We start from the raw sequence: 20,035 nt of genomic DNA, 5'->3' as shown, positions 1-20,035 counted from the left end.
ACATGGAGACCTAGATTTTTTGGAAGCAACCTCAGAAACCTCGAGACATCTTTGGCAGACCCTTCGGAGCAGGATCGGGACAATTTCCGATATTTGCGTTCGGAATTAAATTTTTCTGAGCCTACCAAAAGGGTTTTTTGGCACCTTGCAAGTAGTCTTGGTTTGCTTTCTTAGGTCGACGTAATTGATTGTAATTCCCTTCCAAAAGCAATTACTGAACTCTTGATGTCGAAGCTCTGGTAGCAGTTTACGAGAGACTCCATCTATTCCACGGTTATTAGCAATGGGGGGACGCGGTTAGTTGCTATACAAGTTATCTGTACCAGCCATGACTAAAAGGCGCCGCAGCCCATTATCAAGACTTTTTTAACCACTTATATAGAGAAAATACTACACATTTGTCCATCACGACACGAGATGGCTAACGATTACTTCAAAAAACCTCCAACAACTATAAGGATGAACCCAAAAGACAATCAGGCCATGTTTTTGCATTGATACTAGTTTTGGCATTATTATGTCTTTTTGGGAGTCAATGTAACATTTTTGACGTTTTTTTGCTAAGTTTGTCGAAAACACGTTTGGTTCTGGGTATTCTCATTGCCATAAATGGAGATCAAACTTTTTCCACATGAACGAAACTAAGGCGAATACTACTGGCCATAATATGCCTTGAAGACCGAAATAAATTCAAACAACACTGATACAGTCGCTTAACGGTCAATGACTCAATTGCAAACGAAAACCTATCCCATTACATGACCCCAGCAAAAAATGAGCTCCGAACGCCGCAATTGGAAACTTACGGATAGTGAAAACAAAGATATCTATTAGATAATCAGGTGACAACTAGGGCAGTAATAATAAAAAATTCAAAAACAAAAGAAATTTTTTAAAAATTAACTCCCTCTTTGATTGGGAGCCGATAAAAATTGTGCAAATAAATTAGGTTTCTCTGGCTTTTGAAACTACATGTAAAAAGCGAGAGACCGCATTTTGAACCTTCTAAATTTACGAAAATTAAGCAGCATTCCTTGTTTTTAATTTTTCCAGAGAAACTTTTTACAGAGTTTTTAGTCGCAAATCTAATTTATTGCAACAAACTTATTATACGATGCAGCTATTTGCTTATGTGTCTGTTTAAATTAACACCGTTTAACTACCTTAAAACTAAATTTTTGCTGGAAAATAATGCAAATTTTGGTGAAAAATGATTAAGGTAATCATTCATTGAATAAATCGTGGATAAAAACTGATAAACACTGTAACCAATTTCTAGCAGTAATCTGTTAAAATTTACGTAAAAAAGAGAAAAATTAAAATATAAGAACATCAGCGAGAAAAAATTCGAATAAATTATCTCTTTCAGTGTAAAATTTTACCAGAACTTTTTGAAACAAATTTTTGTTTAAAAATGAAGCAAGTTTTTCAAATTTTTCGAAAGAATAATAATAAAGAGAATTGAAATTCAACGTAGCAAGGAATAAATAGAATAAATATCTTAGGAGAAATTTGACATTTTGCTGAAACGATTTGATTAGTTGAATTAATTGTATAAAATTTTTTGCTCACATTTTTGGTTCCTTAAGTCAAATGCAAAAGGTTTTATTAAGACTTCTTAAAACTTTTCAATTAAACGCTTTTTTGCTTCACCAAGTCCGTGGGGAATGCTAACATGCTTTTAATATATAATCGTGAGATCATTTCGGAAAAAAAACATATTTCGTAAAGAAAACTAGTAGAAGGGAGCTGCCACTATTTTCCCAGATGAAATGGCAATAAAAAAATTATGTAAGATATAAAACCAATCGATTGTAGTGAGATGTCAAAAAATCCTGGATTAACAAGGTTAAAAAAAAGATTTAAACTGTGATTATAATATTCTCTTTTCCAGACCAACAAACGTCAATCCTTTGTGAGTAGAAGTAAAGAGTTTGCTTGGTTGGTTAATCATACCGATAGCTGTCAAAACTATAACACTTGTCACCTGAACGTTACAACAGTATGTCTTAGCTTAGTACATGGATTTTTTCAACTTTGATATATGGCGAGTGAATTCTCACATCTGACGGTAGCTTTGCTTCGGCCAGCGGGCATCGAGTCATCTCGGCGATTAATCGGTTGTAGCGCTCTGCTGCATCTTTCTGCTGAAGAGTCTTAGGCTTAATGAACTCTTGGTTAATCTGGATTTCTGTACAAATCTTCTAAGTGCATTTGCCGAATACTCACTTTCATTGTTAGTTCGCACTGTTCAGCCACAAACTCCTGGATCTTCAGAAGGGCATCGCTGTTCTTTTTCAGGTAGCTGACCACAGCCAGAAGACGGAAGTCGTCGACGAAGCTTGGTGCTTCAAATAGTGCCTGGATCTCACTGAAGGCCCGTTGCCTCATTGCCGATGCTCTGCAGTCAGTTTTCTTTGGCACCGCCAATTCATGCAATAACGATTTACAGACTTCTCAAAACTCTAGGTCGCCCACATTGACAAGTGATGAAAAGTCCTACTTGTTGAGTTGCTCCAGTCGTGGGTGTCACAGCATTGCATCATAGATATCCCTCTTTCTCTTCGTCACAAGAGTCATCGGGTTCCTCCTGAACTTGCAATCCAGAAAGAAAAGCTTGCAATCTCAAATCTGATGCCAGCAGATGTGAACCATCTGCCGCAAAACTGAAGCTTGACCCTCTAACCACAGATGAACTCATAATCATCAAGTTATATTTGCAGCTCGGCTCCAACAGCACTTCGTGAAAAGCGTAACTCCACACATTATCTTTCCATTTCCACTGATCCTTTGCCCTCAATCCTTGACAACTTGCCGTTAGGCTGCCCCACGGTTGTTCCAGATTTCAAAGCTAGAAAAAGCAGCCATTTAGTGCACCACTTGATCAGTGCACCCGGTATCTAAAAAGAAGTTGTCTCTTTTCTTTAATATTGTAGCAGAGAAATTGAAGAATCTTGTCCTCGTCTGCTTGCTCTCCATTGCAAAGATTCCAGGCTGCTTACAGTTGAAGCACACTTTTTTTTTGCTCCTGGCTCACTTGCATTGTTCGACCCACTGTCTCGAGCACGGTATTGTCCACTAGTTTGTTCAACTCGAATTGCAGTTGCTTTCAGGTGACGCTTGAGACCGCACACTTAGCAGTCACTACGTGAAACTCCTTTCTTCTTCTTCGCAGCTTACATGGCTCTGCGGCCATGTCCAGTCCTCTATCCATATCAAGCCTTTCTTGAGACATCATTGTTCTCACATCAAAGCGGCGTTCCAACGCAGTCATTTTTGATGTATATCATATCGGCGTTGTTCAGCACTAGAGCCAGGTAGGACCACACAGTGTTAGCTCGTATAACTTTTTTCATCATTACGCATCACTGTCCTGAACAGGTTCTTGGCAAGATTCAACGGCACAAATTTTGTCAACCGAGCCGGTCAATTTTTAGGATTTTCACTGAACGCCGCCAGTTCCAAATCCGTTCTTGCTAAAAGATTCTAGCTAAAAGCTGAAAATTTTGACAAAAATAATAGAATAAAATTAGAAATCTGTGCCCTTAACTTGTTAGGTTTCAGAGTTACAGCAATTAGGAGAAAGGGCTTGCTCTAGACTGAGGCTGATCCTGAGGTTTAAACTGAGGATTGTGAAGAGTTAGTAATTGCTGAAGAAGAAATTGAGAAAATAAACATGAATGACATGGCAATTGAAATATCTCAAAGTACCAGTCAATTTATTACTGACTTTTTAATTAGTTAGCAATCTCTAGTCGACCTTGTCTGAATTAGATCAGTTTTGATCTGCAAACAGATTCTCTTCAATTAATTTGTCTAGCCTTGTAATGGTTTGACTTCCTTTTTGGCAGTTTATGAAAATTAGCTTTCATTTCATGTATGTTCATAAAGATTATCTCGAGTGTGTCATACACTCATCAGACTCAGAAAGTTTTGGTAACTTTGTAGTTATACGATCCTCTGAATTAAGTTCATTTTTTTATTGTTCCGACTTTCGATACGAAAGTAACGGAATATTTGTGCTCGGGGTGGGTTTTTTTTCTTCAGACAAATTTCGACTTTTTAGCCTTTTTTGACGGATTTTTTTTATATCATTCGAAAGCTATTGTTGTCTTCAGCTTAAATTTGAAAAGATATTTCACCTGTGATCATTTTTCGTGAAGTTATGAGGGTTTAAAGATTGCCATTTTGGCCATTTTGACCAATTTGGGACAATTAACGCGCGATATAATTCGCGCTATTAACGCGTAAGCGGAGATTTAATCCGTCTTAGAAATCGTTCCAAATTGGTTGGAAGAAGCTTATTTGCCATAATTGATTTGTTACAAGGAGCGAAATTTATCCTTTTGTACTTTATATGGCGTGTGGGGGGATGATTTTCATAAAAAATTTCAAATTTTAGAAAAAAAAATTTTCATTTAAATTACATTTTATTAAACATTAAAAGGCAGTCGGAACATTCAGGGCTTCGCCCTGATACGAGCAGTCTTGTTTGTTTTGTCTGCCTTCCATAATTTTTATAACGCATTTGTTTCGTCTACTGTTTTTTTTTCAATTTGTGAATCAAGAGCAATAACTCGTGCTTGTTAATCATAGTGCGCTTTGAGGCAAATAATTTACAAGATTTCAGAAGGCCGATTTTAAAATTGTCGCAGGTAAGGTCAGTACCTTAACCAAATTGTCGCAGGTAAGTTAATCATTAGATTTGACTGCTTTACGCTTTTTCTTTCAAATTAAATAATATTACCTAACTGTGAAATCGATAAACAATGTTTGAAAGCGAATGTTGATTTTTTACATAAATAATGATTGAAACGGCTTTTGCAAATATATATTTTTTATTTTTCTTAACCGTTTAAGAATTGACCTACACAAGTTTCAGATGTAAAATTATTTGAGTTGATTAAGAGCTCAAGTCCATTTCAAAATCAAAATAGATTGCTTTTTAGTGCATCCATTTCGAAACCTCCTGTCAGAACAGTTGATACTTAGTTTTGAGCAAGATACTCCAGCTCGTTGTCGATCTCATCCACGGTCCTCTTCTTATGAAACCGTGCACGGTGGGCATGGAAATCTAACGCAGTAGCTTTTGGATTATCATTTACTTCAGCAAGAAGTGACATAAAGTCCCGTGAACCACTATGGTGTTGTATCTTTTTTCGTGTGCTGCATCATAGTTCTTCCGTCTCTAGTCTATCTAGTTTTGATCGTAAAAATCATCATTTTCATTAGACTTGTGTGGGACAAAATACATTTATTGAACTCGAGGTTTGCGTAAAGGATTTTATACTTTCTAAAAACTTCTCGATTGAAAGTGAAGTTTTTGTCAACAAGAAAATACTGTCTTTTTGCCAAATTGGTTTTGAGTTGCCGTTGATCTTACGATCCCACTTCTCCGACTGAACACAAGTTAAAACGTAGGAAATGCCAATATCTTCATACTATAACCATTAATTAACTCAATTTTTGATTGGTTTTGTAAATAAAGAAGATATCCATGTTGATTAGATTCATTTATCAGGTTTCATTATATCCTTTTTGTTCTAAGGATTTTCATTATTATCCTTACAAATTTAATCTAATAAGAACTGGTTTTTGCTCATCGTTATTTGAGAATTATGATTTAAACATTGAGTTTATGTCTTTATTTTCATTATCGAAGAGAAATACATCATACTTAAAATACTGAAAAAATTTGTTCACTGGGTCTATTTGATTATCATGTCAGCCAGCGTCGGATATAATGAGGAAGGAAGTGACCAATATAAATTTTGAACCCCTGGCCAAGCCTGACTTTAAGTTTATTTTATTCGTTTATTTCATATGCTAAGAAAGTGGTCAGATCAGTTGTTTATTTCAGCGCTCACTTCTGTCTGATTGGATACCGATTTGACTTATCGCGAGAGAGAAGAAACGTCATTCGCATGAGTGAATTGAGAAGGTTCGAACTACTGGCGGAAACTATTTATGACCACATCAACTGGTTCCCGTTAGATAACAACAATGACCATATAGGTAGGTCAACATCTGACAAAAAGGATATTTGTAAAAATTGGAAATCTTTCCTGTTTAGTTAAAGAATACTTGCTTTTTAATTTGATATGACACTGTTCCCACTTTCGAAGAAAAAAAAACTGAATATTTGTGCACGGGGTGGTTCTACTGAGACATTTTAATTTTTACTCGCAGTTTTTGACGGAATTTTCTTATATCATTCGGCAGTATTGCCATCCTGAGCACACTTTTAGATAAAATATTCAAAAATATTTAAGCTGTGATCAATTTTCAGAAAGTTACGGGGATTTGGGGTTTGAAGTTTGCTAATTTGGCAATTTTGGGTCAATTAACGCGCAATATATTTCGTGCTATTAACGCGTTACTGGAGATTTAATCCGTCTTAGACATTGTTCCAAATTGAGTTGAGGCATGCTAGTTTTTCCAATTTTCGACAAAAAAAATAATATTTATGCGTTGTGGGGTTTTTCTTTTCAGTCAAATTTGGCGACAGATTTTATAGTTTTTAACAAAAATTATATGCTCAATTGAAGATATCGAATCACTGAAATCACACTTCGAGCACAGGATAAGCGCAAGTTTTGATGTCTCTATGAAGCTGGATTTCAGATACAACTACTTGAACATGCTCCAAAATGTAAGTGGGTTCTGCAAATTGTAAATGGATTGCGCAATTGTTTTTCTTAACTACGCCAGTTGTTGTATATGAACAATTATAGCTGAAACTTTTATCTAGCAGGGCAGAATGTAAAAACAAGGATTAAAAACTTGCAGCGGAATCCACAACAAACTTTTAAAACATCCGTTATCTAAAATGGCGGTTGTCACCGAGCAATTTTTTTGAGATTGAAATGGAAAATTTGGAAACCATCCTATCAGTATTTGAGTTTGAGATGAGATAGTTGAGGTGAGAAGTGGATTCAGATGCAATGAACTGCGATAGAAGGAATTGCTAGCAAATGAGATCGAAGTGACAGGAATTGAGATCAAAGTTAGCTATGAGGCATGAGTTGAGATCGAATGTAGCAGGTTTTGCGATCGAACCTAGCAGGAATTGAGATAGATTGAGAAAGAATTTTGGGGCCAGCAATTGAGATTGAAAGTTTAGTGTTTCAAGTGGTAAATCATCAAAAACTTTAATTGAAATTGAACTTGCGCGTGACCACCTGGTAAGCAAACACTTTTTTTTGAAATGCTACTCTTTTTATAAACGGAATCTGCAACCAAAATGACAACTCTACGTACATTTTGCACATTCCGCTCACAAAGTGCGGATTTCGCATACTCAAAGCAGCAAAGAAGATCAAAGTAAAGTAGCAATGTTTCGGACTCAACAAAAAATCCGATTTTGACTTTTTGTGGACTCCACTTATATTTCAAAAACCTCACAGTTTGGCTTGTAACCCACTCACTCGGCTGTCAGGTTCTCAGTCCTGGGAATCGGGCAGAGTAACCATATAAAAGTTTTGAAAGACACACATTTCAAAATAAGGAATATCACACATGCTAGTATGTTTTTGAGAAATGAATATCAAAGTTAGTTAAAAATACGCCTTTTTTCAAAATTTTTGCCGAGATATTTCCAATCCAATTCACAATTGGTTTTATTTGGGTTCCAAGAAAAGCAACATAGCTCTGTTTTTGATGTTAAGATGAAAGCGTTGGACGGAATTGAAAGTAAGCTATTTGTCAAATGATCACAAATTCGTAACGTTTTTTTCATGTTGAAGATGGCTGCTGAGTGATTCACCTTGAGCTACTAGTTTTGTCTCATCAACATAACAAAAAAAACTCGAAACGGGATGGGGTCAATCGTATCATCGATAAAAATCAGGACTAATAACGGCCTCATTTTGCTTCATTAGGGCACACCTTTATTTACTGGCAAAGACTTCCATCAATAAAAACTCATTTGTAGCGGTTAACTAAGTAAAAAGATGATAAAAAGTCAAAACAGTTATTGTCAAACCAAAAAGAATCAATTTCTCAAAAAAAACAGAATGCTCCACTGAGGTAAAGGTTCAGCTGAAATCTACACTTTATTATATTTCGTCAGAAAAAGCTGATAACTGCGTGACATTTGAGTGCTTTTTGCCGCAGCCCAGATGACGTGAATTGATCCTGTGTTTAATCTTTGAAAAAATAAAATTAAAACAATTTTTTTTTCAAAAAAGAGAGATAATCTTGGCAACAAGGAAAAGGGACTGTAGTTTTTAAATACTGCTTTTGTGTTTTTTCTTGTGAGTGGGAACGACTTATGCACACTTCCAAAATTTTGGTCATTTCCTTGTTATCAAAACCTATTGAAAGAGAGCATACACAAACACGGGTTTTTCAAGTCGGCGGCTTCGAAATACATTTGAAGATAAATATGGATATTTGTGGTAACCTACGAAAACGTTGTTTGATATTATCTAAAGTATAGCTCACCTCATTTGATGTGACAGTAACATTTTTTAAAAATAGAAAGCGACGAAATGTGTTTTTGATGTACACGGAGCTGAATTTAAGAGCTCGGTTTTCTTTTAAAAAAAAGGAAGATTTTAAGCGTTTGAATTTTTCTTAAAGCACTATCTGACATTTAGTTGCAATTTTTAATCTATCGGTTCCATTTAGTTTCTTGGTGCGACATCTAGCTTTCTAAAGCATATTTGAATGATGAACATGTAAAAAATTAATACTAATTTCATCACATTGTTCTTATCTTTCCTTTTATGCTGCTTGAGCTTGAATTGCTCTGCGCTGTCAAATTACGTGATATTACTATAAAAAAGACGTCGAAATTGTGTCATTAAAAGGTTGCAAAAAGTTTGGTTGTGTTGTACCGGTTGAGTGAAAATTTATCTACTCTTTGTATTGTTGGTTCGATAGGTTTTTCTCCGGATTCTGTGTTTTAGAACGATTGTCTTAAGTGAGTAGCACAAAAAATTGGTCTGAAAACTCATCAATTAAAAAATTGTAATCCCAGTTATCAGCATTAGTAACCAAGGCCAGATCAAAAATGTTTCCTTAACTAAGAGTTGCATGGCGAACGATTTGAATGAAATGATATTCGTTCAGTAGAAAATCTAAAAAGTTTGCTCGCCTAGTGACGACTGATGACAGTGTCTAAGCAAAACGAAGTGGAGCTAAAGCCTGCGCCGATTGAATTTCGTGAAGATCAAAAAAAGGTAATTCGGAATAAGATGTAATTATTAGACTTAGAAAATTACGAACTGAGAGCTCACCTTGGGAAGATTGTATGTAAATAAATGAAAGTAAAAGATGAAGAGTCGAAAAAAACTGTACAGTAGGTGTTTGATTTGAATCGACCAGAACACTTATAAATGATTCCTTGGTAAAAACTTTGCAATATTTCGAAGTTTGATTGAATTTTATCCTGAAAGGCAATTACAATAACACCATGAAATCAAAAAGCAGAATAGAAGCGGCAAACACAAATTTAAGAATGAAGAGCAGGCGTCATAGTAAAAGAGTTAAGCAATGTTTAAAGTAAAAAAAAACCTAGTAGGGCTTTGTAGGTGAAAGGCAGCTAGAATGTTCAATCTTTTCTCAATTGAAAAAAAAAAACCTGGGAGCCTTAACTTTTAAAATGATATTACAATCTTTTTGTCTCCCTTGATTTTGCGCTTTTGGGTTCGTAAAAAAATGATCAACTTATTCAGTTAGCTTAATTGTTTTTACTTGTAAGTACTTACTTATTTCATCGTAACCTGCAGATAATTTCATCATAACTTTTATCATAACTTGCAAGGTTCATGCTTATTTCGTCATAACTTGAAGATTTAGGCATATTTTGAGCTTTTCGTAGCAGTTATTTTTTTACTAACTCGATCTTAAATTAAAAAGGTAGAATTTCACGCCCTGAGTCTTTGTGAACTTTTCCTCGCTCTTATCAGTTAAACTTCGTCACTTTCAATTTCGATTTGGATTTTATCCAAAATTTTTGTACACAAAAATCTGGCTCTTTTCAACATCGCGAGGCCGATTTTTTTTTTCAAAATGAAATTTCTGCCGCTTTTGTTTGTTTCCTACTTTGATCACTAAAGTAGCTCTGGTTTCTTTCGGTTCTTTTTTTGTCGAATAGAGCGTTAATATGCGATCTGGCGGAAGCTGGCCCCGGTCGTCTTGATGCTGTCCAGAAACCACGCATAAAGGCTCTGATGAAATCAAATTTACTTGGAAATACAATTTGAATTTGAATTATCACAGGGCAATTCTCAGTAGAGCATGGTAGAGTCTTTTCATTGATTTTGTTTTCTTCTTTATTGTTGTTATTAGTGCAAAAGCATTATTGGTGCTTTTGGTTTTGCTGGCATATTCAGATTTATGAAAACAAATGAATCAAAATGTTCGATAAAAGGCAATAATTAGAGAAAAATGAGTTTCTCACCACCACTGGGAGTGACCCAGAGGTTGCAAGATATCTCAACTCTATGAAGAAACAAAAACACACACACACACACACACACACACACACACACACACACACGAAATTGAATCAAAAGGATTTAAGTCAGCTACAATAAAATGTAAACACGATGTAACCGGATCTTTAAAATTGTTTGTTAAGTTTTGCCCAAATAAGTTATACGATTTGCCGTACAATTATTTCTTTTTAATAAGTACAATTACTTCTTTTAATCTTAGTTAGGCTATAGCAGAGAGTGAAAATTTCTTGCAAAATATCTCACATGTATGTGAACTGCTTGAACCAAAAATTTTATTGTTCCGACTTTCGATACGAAAGTAACGGAATATTTGTGCTCGGGGTGGGTTTTTTTTTCTTCAGACAAATTTCGACTTTTTAACTAGCCATTTTTGACGGAATCTTTTTATATCCTTCGAAAGCTATTGTTGTCCTGAGCTCAAATTTGAAAAGACCTTTCACCTGTAATCAGTTTTCGTAAAGTTATTGGGGTTTAAAGATTGCTATTTTGGCCAATTTGGGACAATTAACGCGCAATATATTTCGCGCTATTAACGCGTAAGCGGAGAGTTAATCCGTCTTAAAATCGTTCCATATTGGTTGAAAGAAGCTTATTTACCATAATTTATTTGTTACAAGCGGCGAAATCTGTCCTTTCGTACTTAATATGGCGTGTGGGGGGATGATTTTCATAAAAAATTTCAAATTTTAGAAAAAAAAAATTTCATTTGTTTTGATACATTTAATATTTTGATGTTAATACTGCTCCATAAAACCTTAAAAGGCAGTCAGAACATTCAGGGCTTCGCCCTGGTACGAGCAGTCTTGTTTGTTTTAAATAGTAATTCTTTGAGGGGATGTTAAACTGGAAAAGAGTAAGAAATTTCTAACCACGTCTTTCTTGAGGAGACTTAACTCAAACGGAATATAATTTTCCAATGTCCGGAAAAAACACGTGTTTAATTCTGATTATCTAACGGGAAGAAAATTCTATCTTAGTTTTTTTGCTGATTCATGAAGCACTGAAATAAAAAAGTATGTTTTCTTTTTAAAACTTACTAATTCAAAAAATACTTATCAAATTAATTTCAGTGCTTTTTTAAACTTTCAGTTCTATCGGTTTTTTGGGTCTTTAACCCAAAATTTGAAATACGGTAAAGTCGTTCAGGGCAGCACATGTTTAACTCTATACAAAACATACAATTGAGCTGCAAAAAAGACAGTAGAAACCACTGACACCCATCGTCTGCCTTTTTGTTCCGACTTTCCATACGAAAGTAACGGAACATTTGTGCTCGGGGTGGGTTTTTTTTTCTTCAGACAAATTTTGACTTTTTAACTAGCAATTTTTGATGGAATTTTTTATATCATTCAAAAGATATTGTTGTCCTGAGCTTAAGTTTGAAAAGATATGTCATCTGCGATCCTTTTTCGTAAAATTATGAGGGTTTAAAGATTGCCATTTTAAAGATTGGATATAATTCGCGCTATTAACGCGTAAGCGGAGATTTATTCCTTCTTATAAATCGTTCCAAATTGGTTGAACGAAGCTTATTTGCCATAATTGATTTGTTACAACGAACAAAATCTATCTTTTTGTACTTTAAATGGCGTGTGGGAAGATGATTTTCATAAAAAATTTCAAATTTAAGAAAAAAAATTCATTTTATTTTATTTCATTTTTTTTATTTCAAGAGCAGTCTTGTTTTCTTTACTCTAAAGCGCTATTCCAAGGTTAGTATTTGTCAGTACAAAACAAACAGCTATTATGGTTCGGTCGACCAAACAGAGTAGTGTAATCTAACAAATTGCTCCACTTACACGAGAGACTTATAATGGTACTAGCGAAAAGCAGAGCTCGTTTTGCTGAAAAAACTTCTCAAGTTCAATTATTTTAATTGGGCTTTTTTTGAAAACCTTGGAATCTTTTCGGTTTCACCCCCTCTAAATGACGAAAAGCTAATCTAAAATTTTGTTGCTAAATAGACCGATATTACTGGGAAACTCAGGATATTAATTTGGGACTGGCTTCTTTTATTGTTGTACAATTTTTTCCACATATTTTTTAGAAAATTACAAACCATCTAGAATCCATCTTCGACTTTTTAACTAGCCATTTTTATTCATGTTTCGTTTTTCTAATTAATTAATTTTCATTTGATATTTGATAACTTTTTTTAGTTTATTGTTCCGACTTTTGTAACAAAAAAACGGAATATTTGTGCTCGGGGTGGGTTTTTTTTCTTCAGACAAATTCCGACTTTTTAACTAGCCATTTGACGGAATTTTTTTATATCATTCAAAAAGTATTGTTGTCTTGACCTCAAATTTGAAAAGATATTTTACCTGTGATCATTTTTCATAAAGTTGTGGGGGCAATTTGGGACAATTAACGCGCGATATATTTCAATGTATATAGTTAATCCGTCTTAAAAATCGTTCCAAATTGATTGAAAGAAGCATATTTGCCATAATTGATTTGTTACAAGGAGCGAAGTCTAACTTTTTGTATTTTATATGGCGTGTGGGGGGATGATTTTTATAAAAACTTTGAAATTTTAGAAGAAAAAATTTTTTATTTTTTTCTTAAATTTAATTTTTTAAGGTTATTACTGCTACATGAAACCCTAAAAGGCAGTCGGAACATTCAGGGCTTCGTCCTGATACGAGCAGTCTATAATAAATTATGATAAATTATGAGCAGTCTTGTTTTTATGAATTACTTCCAGCTTGCAACTAAGCCCCCCCATTCGCCCCTGATTTCAATTGTTCCTTAACCTGTTATAAACTAGTTTCTTAAATTGAAACTAGCACTCTCTCTTCTCGCACCTCGGAAACTAGCAGCCCCAAAAATAAACAAGACTACTCGTATCAGGGCGAAGCCCTGAATGTTCCGATTACCTTTTAAGGTTTTATGGAGCAGTAATAACATTAAAAAATTAAATGTAAGAAAAAAAACGAATGAAAATTTTCTTTTCTAAAACTTGAAATTTTTTATGAAAATCATACCCCACACGCCATATAAAGTAGAAAAGGATAGATTTCGCTCCTTGTAACAAATCAATTATGGCAAATATGCTTCTTTCAGCCAATTTGGAACGATTTTTAAGACGGATTAACTATATACATTGAAATATATCGCGCATTAATTGTCCTAAATTGCCCCCATAACTTTACGAAAAATGATCACAGGTAAAATATCTTTTCAAATTTGAGATCAGGACAACAATACCTTTTGAATGATATTAAAATTTCCGTCAAAACAGCTAGTTAAAAAGTCGAAATTTGTCTGAAGAAAAAAAAAACCACCCCGAGCACAAATATTCCCTTATTTTGTTACAAAAGTCGGAACAATAAACTATAAAAAGTTATCAAATATCAAATGAAAATTAATTAATTAGAAAAACGAAAGATGAATAAAAAATATAAAAATTTTTTTATATCATTCAAAAGGTATTGTTGTCCTGAGCTTAAATATGGAACGATATGTCACCTGTGATTGTTTTTCGTAAAGTTATGGGGGTTTAAAGGTTGCCATTTTGGTCAATTTGGGACAATTAACGCACGATATGTTTCACTCTATTTACGCGTAAGCGGAGATTTAATCAGTCTTAGAAATAGTAAATCATTCTAAATTGGTTAAAGGAAGTTTAGTTGACATAATTGATTTGTTACCAGAAATTTATCATTTTGTACCTTATATATCGTGTGGGGAATGATTTTCACAAAAAAAACTCAATTTTTTTTTAAATTTCATTTTACGTAGTTTTTATTACATTTAATTTCTTCATGATGTTATTGCTCCATAGACATTAAATGCAGTCGGAACCTTCAGGGTTTTGCCCTGATACGAGCATTCTTGTTAATTCAGTGGCTGAGTCAAGAAACACTGCTGAAAACAATTCTGTGCTCGTTAAAAAAAAACGACTACTAATTGGAAATTCAAACTGACTTCATATTTGTTTGCCCCTTTTTACTTTTTTTTTCGCCTATGGTTTCGATTTTATCCAAAAAGCTCATATATTGTCCTGCACACAATGAGTCATACTATACAAAAATAAGTTAACTTATTTCAGCCAATTACGATGAGTAAAGTAACAAACGATTCCTGAAAACGAGCCCAGTTACAAACGCACATTTGAGAAAAATATATAATTGTTTAGATTCATTTGAACATTGAGAGCCCAAACACGACTAAAAAACGTGCCAATGTCCTATACACGGTTATTCGCGTCATTGGTGCCTCGGAATACTTTTCGAATTTTTTAAACTGTTTCAAAATGGTTTGGACAATTTTCAGGAAAAATCGCCGTAATATTTTGTTTATCAAATGATTTTCAAGATTAACAGCCGTAATTCTTTCCAAATTTCATTTTAATTTAGAATTGTTCGAATTAGTTCAAACTTTTTTGTCTGATTTTAAAACTGCTATAATTTGTGAGTTTTAAAATCAGACAAAAAAGTTACAAGTTTCCGAAATTTAGATTCGATAATAAAGAAGGAATTAGGAATTTGGGGAATGTGGGCTGCATATGAGAAAAAAAACCCAACTTGGTAACAATTCACGCATCGAATGACTTTTTGTTCAGTCAAATTTCACCGATCGAAATAATAGTTTTCATTAAAAATTTTTATACGCCATTGAAAATATCGACTTCTTGAGTTCAAATTTAAAAAAAGGTTTTTCCTCCGACTTTTTGTAAAATTTTGGGGGTTTGAAAATTGTCAAATTGGCCATGTTCTGGACTAAATTATGCTCGCTTTGAAAAATTTGCTCATATTGATTAGAGCGTAATAATTTATTTAACCGGGCCGAAGTCCGCGACTCATGTTGCGACCAAACTGCTTCGCCGAAATGGACTTTCTGCTACCAAAATTTCATCATCCTACAAGAAGCTTGAGTCGCACAAAGTCGCAACATAACAAATTTGGGTCACGCAAAGTCGCAACATAGCTAATTTGGGTTGCGCAAAGTCGCAACATAGCTCATTTGGGACGCTCAAAGTCGCAACATAGCCAATTTGAGTTGCAAAAACTTGCGACATAGCTAATTTGGGTCGCTTAAAGTCACAACATAGCTAATTTGGGTCGCGCAAAGTTGCAAAATGGGTCGCACAGTGTCGCAACATGGATAATTTGGGTCGCGCAAAGCCGCAACATGGATCGCGCAAAGTCCCAACATTGGTCGCACAAAGTCGCAACATGCGTAGCGCAAAGTATCAACATGCGTCTCGCAAAGTCGCAAAATGGTTTGCACAACGCTTTAGTAATGGAATTGTCGGAGGAATTTTTTTGCTTGCATAAGCGATATACAGATGCAGATTGCAAAATCATCCTGTATATATGTAATTTTTTTGTGCAGTTAGCTATATCAACATAATTGCTGATCAAATACAGGACCACCACCAGAAGGCCTACTTATAGTCCCAAAATAAAAGCCACCTTTTTAGGTCAACAAGATTTATTGCCACGAAAATTGAACTGAAAGCTAGAAACCATTCAAATCAAACATATATCAGAAAAGTTAAATGAATATTAACAAAAAAAGATGATACGTTTTTTTGGGTCGCGTTAAAGTTGCGACATATCTGTTTTGAGTCGCGCAAAATTGCGCAAACGTTTTGGTCGCACAAAGTTGCACAGACCCATTTTGAGTCGAAATGGTCGCAGCATACCGTTTTTGGGTCACGCAAATTCGCAACATATTTTGTTTGGGTCGCGCAAAGTCGCATAAAATTTTTATCGGTCGAGCAAAGTCGCAACATCCCATTTCGAGTCGCAATGGTTGCAACCTACCAATTTTGAGTCACAATGTTCACAGCAGAAGTCCCTAACCTCGACCCGGGTATCAATTTTGCCCAGAAAAAGGCGCGGCAGCTTTTTTAGCGTTGTGGTTTAGCAGTTTCATTACCCGAGTGACCACTATGCATGGCAGTTTGGAAAGTTTTTGAACAAGTATGGGTCGAAAATAATAAATTATCAATTCAAAGTAGAGTATCTTCAAGTAAGATTTGAAATTGCTTTGCAAATACATGCAAATCCTTGAACAGTAAATGGAGTCGAAATTCAGAAAAAATACACCCTTTGGTTTCTCACAGAAAAACTAGTTTCAAATAAGCAAAGGCGCTTAATTGGAAAAATCACTCAAGGAGAAATTTTGTCCATTGGAGAAAAGTTCCGAAAAAAAAAACAAAAAACTCGTTTTTGTGTGGTATTATTGATATTCATGATTTATGGCTTAATTTAAATCAGTTTTGTCGCCAACTTTGAATTCAAGTTTCGGATAACTGGACACCATGTTGACAGTTTTTGCTTTGCTGGTCACGTATTTGTTTTTTTGTTTAATTGATCTAGTCTGCTTCAAATGGCTGATTTATCTTCATCAAATGGCTGATTCATCTGTTTTTGTTCCGAACATTGAAAATGGAGAGGACCTATGCAAAAAAGTGTGTTTTAGTTTTCCTTCCTTTTGTTTGTTTTCCACGCAAAATCAGGTGCCACAAACAGTAGCAGATTTAGGGAAAAGAACAAGCCTTCACCCCCCCCCCCCCCTCCAGGGATTCGACCCCCTGCCGTCCCAAAGGGTCCCCCTTTGTACTATTTTGAGAAATCCATTACTGGCTGACTGACCATAAAGATTTTCTAAAGGCGCCCTTGGCGCCAATCGATACCAATTTTGAGTGGGGAGCGCGTGCCGAAAAAACGCGTTTTTTTTTGTCAAAACTTTCAAAAATGTGCCTACGGCGCATTAAACTTGGCTAAATTTGGGTCTTGTAGTGGTTTGGGAGAGCTTACGAAATCAATGTTGTGATAAATTCATGTTTTTTTCGGAGAAAATTCTTGTCGTTAATGCCTAATTCACTAATTTTCTCGTATAGCTCTATCCTTACGCGACGTACAAGAAAAGACATGAACTTGAAAAAATCTGAGATTGTGGTCGGAACCTTCTGTGCTACTTGCACAGCAACCGGCTATCCTTGATTTTTCTAGCACTCTGTTTTTTTGTACTTAATTTTACAAATATTAAAGTCGACTTCAATTATTTCCCACATTATTCACATGCAGAGAAAATATTTTTGTTATTTTTTGACATGCTTTTGTTAGAGCGAACCAGTAACAGAAATTCGGTTGTTTTTGATAAAATGCCTGAATGAGCCTCATTTTCAGAAAAAAACTTTCTGAACGGGCCCAAGTTTTTAGCAAAGGAACGAGCTAAATGAGTACAATTTTTAGCAAACAGATCTGAACGAGCCCAACTATTAGCAAATTGAGCTGATGCAGTGACTTAATTTTAGTTTAAGCAGACTAAAACAAAGAGTAACTCTAAGGTTGGTAGAATTGAGGTAGCACAAAGTTCTTGGGTAAATATTTGCTTCCTTACTGGGCGCTATTGGATCCAGTTTTTCCGTCATAGCTAAAGGACCGATCATAGTAGAAAATGGGCTCATTCGGCCTTTTTTGATGGAAAATTTATGCAAAAATTTCTACCTCTGGGAAGCAAGGAAACAGTTTACGATGTGATGAGAATTAAAGCAGGAAAGACTCTAGGTTGAATTAATCTCTTGTTATTTTGCATTTTGTCCTGTTTAGGTGATTGCTGTGATTACCAGGTACGTCAGTACAACAAAGAAGGCAGACGAAAGGCGGGAATATCACCATTGAGCTACTTCTGGAAAGTTACAGACTTCTTCTCAAACAGAAGACTCAACTGGATCTATGTAATATTCTAATATTCACTAATCTATTCCCTTGACATCATTTTCATTGTTATGTTGCAACTAGTGGTTTTACAAGGTACACCAGCGGATTTATAAACTCATTTTTGTGTGGTATTATTGATATTCATGGTTTATGGCTTAATTTAAATCAGTTTTGTCGCCAACTTTGAATTAAAGCTTCGGGTTACTGGAGACCATGTTCACATTTTTGTTTTACTGGCCACGTAATTGTTTTTTTGTTTAATTGATCTAGTCTGCCAGTTTTCAAATGGCTGATTCATCTGTTTTTGTTCCGAACATTGAAAATGGAGAGGAACTATGTAAAAAAGATGTGTTTTAGTTTTCCTTTCTTTTTGTTTGTTTTCCACGCAAAATCAGGTACCACAAACAGTAGCAAATTTAGGGAGGGGACGCTTCCCCCCCCCTTTTTTTTTCAGGGATTCGACCACCCGCCGACCCAAAGGGATATCCAAATATACATTTTTGAGATATTTTGAGATATCCATTTTTGACTGACTGACCCTTAAATTTTTCTAAAGGCGCCTTTGACTCAAATAAATACTAGGGGGAGCGCGCGTAGAAAACGCGCGATTTTGAAGGGAGAGCGCGCCTCGAAAAAAAAGCCATTTTTTGGTCAAGGTACATGGAAAAAAATTTGTCAATACATATAACTAAAAAAACGCAGCAAAAATGCACAAAAATTCGAAAAGTCAAAATTTTAATAAAATAGAAGAGTTCCCGGGTCGAAGTCCTACCGTTAATTATCTCCTTTTATGTAGTATCCCAGTGATAGCTCGTTTCCAGCGCTGATTCATGTATAAAGCAGAGTCTGTTGCATAGATAAACCTGAGACTTTTCAGGGCTATTTCAGTAATGAATCCGTACAAAAGCATATCGTTAAAACCTAAGAAATTTTAACACATTCTAGTATCTTTCCTATGAAAGTTTTAGTTGATAAGCCCTTTAATTTTAATCTCTAAAAGGATTGATAGCGTAGAGGTAGCATATATGTCTAAAATTCGAGGGTTAGGGGAGCGAACACCTGTTGGAGAACTAATTTTGCTCATTTTGATAGGTTTTTTATTGCTGTTTCATCGCTGAAACTAAGCCAAATCAGCGATAATTTATCGATTAAATTTGCTATTGTGGCAATGATAATTCATCGATGGAGATCGCTGTTTTTTTTCCACTTTTTTATCGCTTATTTTCAATGTGAGCTCAACCCTGGTTGTTTCTAACACATTCTCCAATTTCGCGATGCCGCTAATTTTAAAAAAAAAAACGATCGTTACTGGCAACAGCTCGTTTCTTTTTGTTGCAGGCGAAATATATCCCAGCTCAATGCACGAATGTAATCCTGCAAGTTGGTTTCGGCCCTGGAAGTCTCATCATACAGGGACACATTGCAATGTCCGCGTCTTTCATGTTTCCTTTTGACATGGGAAGATCACCCTATTACTTCCAACGAAACAACATCGAATCGCAGATCACTTTTGAGTGGTTCAAATTAGTGGTGATAAGCATGGACCGATCGTGGGTGACGCAATGGAACCAATCAGAAGCGGGGATGGCCCGCATCCCAGTTAACATACGAGATCACCCGGAACTTCTGCGAATCATCCGATCACGTCATGACGTGACCAACGAACACACAAGAGGCTTGGAAAAGTGAAATTCAGTATTTGCATATTTTTCAGATTTATTTTTCATATTTTCAGTCTGATGTGCCACATGCGAACAAAAATTTTGAATGTTTATGTTTTGTTCTGCGTCTGTCTTTGCATAGGAGTAGAACAAAACTATTCCGTTGGGTGAGTAATCTTTACTGACGAGCTTCTATATTTTCAAGAAAGGTTGTAAGCTATTGAGTAAG

General features: G+C 35.2%; 1 protein-coding gene across 1 annotated transcript; it reads left to right on the top strand.

Moving 5' to 3' along the window:
• Positions 1-5,870: 5,870 nt before the first annotated feature.
• LOC134839809 (uncharacterized) lies at positions 5,871-19,834 on the top strand. The gene is made up of 3 exons (XM_063855432.1): positions 5,871-6,015; positions 18,035-18,162; positions 19,484-19,834. The coding sequence occupies exons 1-3, from the start codon at positions 5,925-5,927 to the stop codon at positions 19,832-19,834; spliced, it is 570 nt and encodes a 189-aa protein (XP_063711502.1). The 5' UTR covers positions 5,871-5,924.
• The last annotated feature ends 201 nt before the right edge of the window (positions 19,835-20,035 follow it).

This window comes from Symsagittifera roscoffensis, chromosome 2, assembly GCF_963678635.1.
Source record: "Symsagittifera roscoffensis chromosome 2, txSymRosc1.1, whole genome shotgun sequence".
NCBI lineage: Eukaryota > Metazoa > Xenacoelomorpha > Acoela > Convolutidae > Symsagittifera > Symsagittifera roscoffensis.
This window is presented reverse-complemented; position numbering and strand designations above follow the sequence as displayed.